This window comes from Mycetomoellerius zeteki, unplaced genomic scaffold (genome assembly GCF_001594055.1).
Source record: "Mycetomoellerius zeteki isolate Tzet28-1 unplaced genomic scaffold, Tzet1.0 scaffold223, whole genome shotgun sequence".
Taxonomy (NCBI): domain Eukaryota; kingdom Metazoa; phylum Arthropoda; class Insecta; order Hymenoptera; family Formicidae; genus Mycetomoellerius; species Mycetomoellerius zeteki.
Window position 1 is genome coordinate 452,604 of NW_017257198.1, and position 6,000 is coordinate 458,603.

At 34.8% G+C, this 6,000-nt stretch overlaps 1 protein-coding gene across 2 annotated transcripts in view; it reads left to right on the top strand.

Moving 5' to 3' along the window:
• The window catches only part of dally (division abnormally delayed protein), a 60,321-nt gene that overhangs the window by 5,196 nt on the left and 49,125 nt on the right, over positions 1 to 6,000 (top strand). For both annotated transcript variants that reach the window (XM_018448691.1, XM_018448690.1), the window contains exon 2: positions 716 to 856. In XM_018448691.1, the coding sequence (XP_018304193.1) occupies positions 716 to 856 (141 nt within the window). The remainder of the gene's footprint in view (positions 1 to 715; positions 857 to 6,000) is intronic.

The following is a 6,000-nucleotide window of genomic DNA, read 5'->3' on the forward strand; positions in this document are numbered from 1 at the left end:
AATAAAATGATCCTCAAACGATTGTAAAAAAATGAAAGAATCATTGGTATTTTTCATATAAGTCCTTTCTCTTCGGAATCTTATTTTTTATATTTTTCGTTTTTAATATTAATTTTTAACATATTTTTTGTAATTGTTGGAGTTATTTTTTAATGCGTGTGAGAAATCTTACGCTTCTTCGTAGTTCATTATTTCATTAATTAAATGGAATTCTGAAAATAGAGTGTCGGAAACTGTCATTTGAGTATCGATGTTCTTTTTCGAAAAAAACAGAATCGCAAATAATGCGCAGTTAATACTCGATACATCGGATATCCGCATGAAATGTTACGAGCGTGAAATTGCGCGTGGAAAGATATACGAAAACCCCGATTAATTCGATAAAATGAAATTCTGAGTGTGCGATAAAACAATTCGATATAATAGAATTCCCGTTCGGTCGGATTACAGAGATTCCCGCGACTCGGATTTCATTTACATCGGTTCTTTTCGATATAGAGACCGTGATTTTTGCAAATAGGTCAGATTACCGAACTCTTATATCACCGGGCTTATGCAGTTTATGCAATTTAACCGCGGCTCTCTGAGCTGGGGCTCTACCCCTCATGCCCCAATTCGATTTAACTTCGGGCCGAACGAAAAGGGGAAGAGCACTTCTGTCGGCTTTAATGGGTGACGTTGCTCGGTAATAAAGTGAAATATTTCTTCTTTCCAGCGACATGCGGCGGCAAGTGTTGCGGCGAAGAGATGGAGAAGCGTCTGAAGCAACAAGCCCGTGTGGACTTCCACAATCTGATCCATCATCACAGTAGAAGTCTGCAAGGCCTCCTCGCCACCACCGCCGACGCTCTCAGAGGTAGGATATTTCTCCACCTCTTAGAACTGCATTCTAACGCGTTCGCTGCCTTATTGAATACTTTCAACGGATATACAAAACATACGCTTAATATAAATATTTGTGATTAGGTTTGGAAAGTTGCACTCGGTTTATACTTATAAAAATGCTCGATTTTGATAAGAAAACTTCAAAATTATTTTTATTGATCTTAATTCTCGTCAATGAAAAATTCAAGTATTTCAATTGATTATTTAACTGGAAAAATAATCAGATAATTAAATCTTTCTGTTAAAGACGATTTGATGAATGATAAAATTATTAATAAATAATGTAGTTATAATGTAGTTAATTTATTTAATTAGAATCATCTTACTAACAGACACGTAAAATCAGTTTTTAATATTTTCACACTTTTATAATGACGTGATATTTATATAAGAAATACGTAGTTTAAAATAGATCGAACTTTTACTAAATGTCAGATAAATCGATGATTCTTCGAGGAATATAAAATTCCGCTTCCCCTCATAAAACACCTTCGAGCATCGATAGTGACCAGCGATTCATTCTTCATTTCCGATGTTTTGTCATTAGAATAACAGGGTTTTCAGCGAGTTTCGCCCGCTCTTCGGCACATTTGATTTATGGAAATTTCTGACCGGTGTATCGACAAAAGGGAAGAAGGGGCGCTTCTATCTCTTTGAAAAGATGCCTTTATCGCTTTCATCGTATCCGTGATTCTTGCACGCTGAAAACCCTGATAATTATCGTAACTTCGAGTTCCGGTGCTCTCTCTCTCTCTCTCCCTCTCCCCTCTCCTCCCCTCTCTCTTTCTCTCTCCCCTTCCCCCTCTCTCGTTCTCTCTCTTATTCTCAGATTCTCTGCGGGACTCCCTCGAAGGTGAAGAATCGGAGTTGCTCTCCGCATGCCGCCTTATACGGGGACAAGAAAGCGAACCGCTATCCCTCCTCTCCGAACCCTGGCCTCCCGTTCTCCCTCTGTCGCTTCAACCGATCTATCTCCTTAATTCCTGCAACGGCCTCGCGCGTAAGATCGACCGCGCAAACATGTCACTCCTCATCTCGAGCCGTGAGCGGAATTTGCATACGAGAAATTAACGCGTGATGTCAATCGTGATTCATCTTCATCGTTCTACATTACACGCTTTATTACTTTCAATTACCCCGCGTATCGTTTTATTCATATTGCAAGATGACAGTGGGATCTCATTCCTTTTGTTTTCAATTGAGACAACGAGACGATGATTTCATCTCTTCTTTTCGGCTTTCCGAGAAACTTTTTCAGCTCCGCGAAACCGTACGGGTTTCAACATCGTGCAATTCGGGCCGTGTACCGGTGCCTTTAGTCACCGCGATTACGTGGTCAGTCCGGTATTTATACTGGCGTATATGCTAACCGGTACCGAGCAGAAACGAAAAACGAGGTAAGACAGAGGATGATAGGCGTCGGAGCGCGCGCGCGGAAACGCGAGGCGGAGGCGGCGCGGCGTGTTCGTGAGGCGCGTGTCGTTACCGAGGTAACGCGGCGTCTAGAATTCAAGCGCAGCCTCCGCTCTCTGCTATTTTCGATACCGCAAAAATGTGCTTCCTCTCTTTCTCTCTCTTTCTCTTTCTCTCTCCTTCCCCCTCCGCCCTCTCTCTCTCTTTCTTTCTCTCTGTGCCGCCAAGTGTTTGTATCCTCGCGGACGAGTGCGTTCACGTTGATGTTGATTTCGCGTTGCGAAAATCGAGAACCCTTTCCTGATCCCCGAGTCTTCGAATTTAGGCTTAGATTTATTGAATCTGTTAACATATACGCATTTTAACAAGTTTTTTAAACAAAGTAATAAGGGTAGTCCACATGGAAACGAACGATTTTGCGAAAATATTTAAAGATTTAGTTAAATCTGAAAATAATTTTGTTAAACCATCAAAATAATTACGTAGGAATTTCAAATATGATGAGCAATACTGTAAAAAATTTTGAAATTCGAACATCCAGTTCGAATGTCCTACATAATTATTTTGATAGTCCAACAAAATTGTTTTTAGATCTGCATCTAGCTAAATTTTTTAGACAGCAAAACTGCCCTTTCCATGTATTTCTTTGGTTAATAATAGCAATTTGTTGCTGTCCTATCGGCAATATTTTTATCATTGTGTTACAAATGAGAATGTATAATTACGTTATAGATTTATGCATTGATATTAAAAGTATTTCCAAATTTATGAGATTTATTTTTGCATAATAACGTTTGAGAATTTCTATGATATAATTTAGTGTGAATCGATATAATTCGATATAATCAATTGTAGGTGAAATTATTTAAAATTAATGTATTTTTGTGGTGCTTAATTTATATTTTATTATTAATTTAAACTGTTATTACCAATCCATTAAAATTTCTAATATTAAATATTGGAATTATTTATATTTCACAGAATATTTGTTACAGAGTAAAATATTTTAAAACTTTTACTTCTCTTTTAAATGTTACATACTATCACAATCAACATTACATAGTAGCTCGTGAGAGGAGAGCGCGTTTCGTTAATAAACAGAAATTCGAATTCGATAGAATGTTTCTGATTACATTGCAAGCTTGTTTGATTAAGATCGATGTAATTTTGTGCTAAAAGGGCTTAAAAGCGGACATTGTTGGCTTTATTTCTGTCCAGTCGACGGAATGTTGGTAATTGAAGGAAAACAAATCCGAGTAGTAAACCGCCTTTGAAGTCTGAATTAACATGGGCATAATCCGCTTCGACAAATAACGTTTTACAGCAGGAAAATGTAAAAGCTTTCCTATCGGGCGAAAAAGAGAAAAAGAAAGAAAAACGGCGAGAGAAGACGGCTGCGGGATATCGCAACGCGTATTTTTATTTCTCGTTAATTTTAGTCGCTTCACAACCGCGAGACATATCCATTTAAAAATAAATTACGCTTCGCTCCGTTGCGATCCCGGTGGGAAACGCGTTACGAGTTTCGTCCGCGAAGCATAATTCTGGAGCGCAATGTCGCAAATCAGATATCGGAACCGGTATGTTCTTGGCGAGTCCAATTTCAGTATCATGCAAGATGTTTCTCATAAAGAAACATCTTTTGAAGAGAAACGGTAATACTTCGAATGATTTTCTCTCTATCTCTCTCTCAATTATGCATCGAGATCGCGAATAAAATTTTCGAAACTTCAAATTACCTTATAAATACGTATCATAATTTATTATAATTCATATTATATTTGTTTTTTTTATGTATCAATTTTTTATTTTATGAAACATACGTAACTATGTACTGTCGCCCGCGCTAGACTTTTATTCATCATATTTTAATTTATTTTTGTAATTTCATTTTCAAAAATCCTTAATTGTTTTAAGTTATATTATATAAGTCATAATTAATATATGAATATATTTTTCAATTAATTATGCAAATAGATTTCTAAATTATTATCTAAATTTAATTAATTTTAATTAATTTAATTAATTTAAATTAATTTAATTAATTATTTAATTATTTAATTATTTAATTAATATAAACGTTTTCATATAGCTCCATATCTGTAATTGATTTAGTTGCAATTTAGTGTACATTACTAAACATAATAAATTTTTATATATCATACACACGGAGAAAGATACTTAAAAATTTATTTACAAGATACATTTGCTAGAGTTAAAATTTTATTTCGCCATATTAAATAAGAATTTTATTTCAATGAAATTTTAACTCTAGCAAATAAACCATCTATGTATTTTATTGTTTTACAATTTAATGAGATACATTTCACAGAAATGTATATTTCGTTATCACAGTTAAATTTTTTAATAACCAATAAATATTGGAAGCAAACTTCACAAATAACATTTACAACTCTCTTTCTCGCTTTTGCCAAATGTCAAACATATACCTATTTTATTATAAGTTTCAAGAGTGTACACTACATTGTTAAAATATGATGTCAAATTTTATCCACTTTAAGTTATTTTTAATCATTTCCATAATTCGCCACTTCTATCTTATATGTTGTTAATTTAAAACAATGGATTCAAATTTTTAACTCAAGAAAATATATTAAATTTGATTCAAATTTAGTTTATTGTTCACTAAGCGTATACGTTAATATGGACAATGTTTACTTTATAACTAGCCATAGAGATGGATTGATTTACATTTTGACATGGAAATTAAAAACAAAATGTTATTTAATTCAAGAGATTGAGTTACCATTTCGTTATCTACAACAGTGCAGTGCAATTCCACTACAGAAAATAGATCTAGTGTATATTTTAGTGCTTTACACGGCGATAATCGTACGTCTACAAACTTCAATCCTAATCGATATTATCGAAATCGAAATAAAGGTACGCGAAACTTTTTTTTCTTGTCGCCACTTCTTTCGATAAAATCATTAGAGCTGCAAACTGCACGTTTCTAGGCCTTCGCGCATAGATTCTTGCCGAGGCCACTTGAAACTAAAGCGGGAATTGAGGAGCACTTATCGTCCGTCTTCTTCGTTTTACGCGTTCGTGCGATTAAGTGCAACCGCGTTCGTCTTTAGTTATAAGCACACTCTTCTCGCTCCACTCACAAAATCTCAAGTGGGTGGATTTGCATGAAGAATTATTCGATCGAGTTAGATTAGAAGAATTAGCGAGAAAAAAAAGAGAGAGTAAGGAAAGATAAACAGACGCTTTATATACATGCCTGTATCGAGGATGACGATTATCTTTATCCTTTTTATCCCGAGAGTAACTTTGTCTTTTGATATTTTAATATCATCTTTTCCTCGGGTATATTTTAAGTTTCTTAACTTTTCTTAATACAAACAGAAAAGACCTCGACGATGATGGTTTTTTAGAAGAGAAAATATTTTTTAAATCTATAGATATACGTTTCAAATGTTTTCTATATATACAGAGAAAAACGGCATTCACTCGAATTTCAAGAACTAATCTCCGGTATTGTTTAATCTTACAAGAAACGTACAAAGACGCTGATTTGCAATTTTGCCGTCTTCACGTCCTAATTAAATGTGTTCTCTGCTTGCAGAGAATTGCCTTTTGACTTAAATTTTATCTATGTATATAGAAATGATGTATATAATTGAATACTCCGCGATGGAGAAATCTTCTCGAGAGTTGAAAAAATTTCGCGAGCTT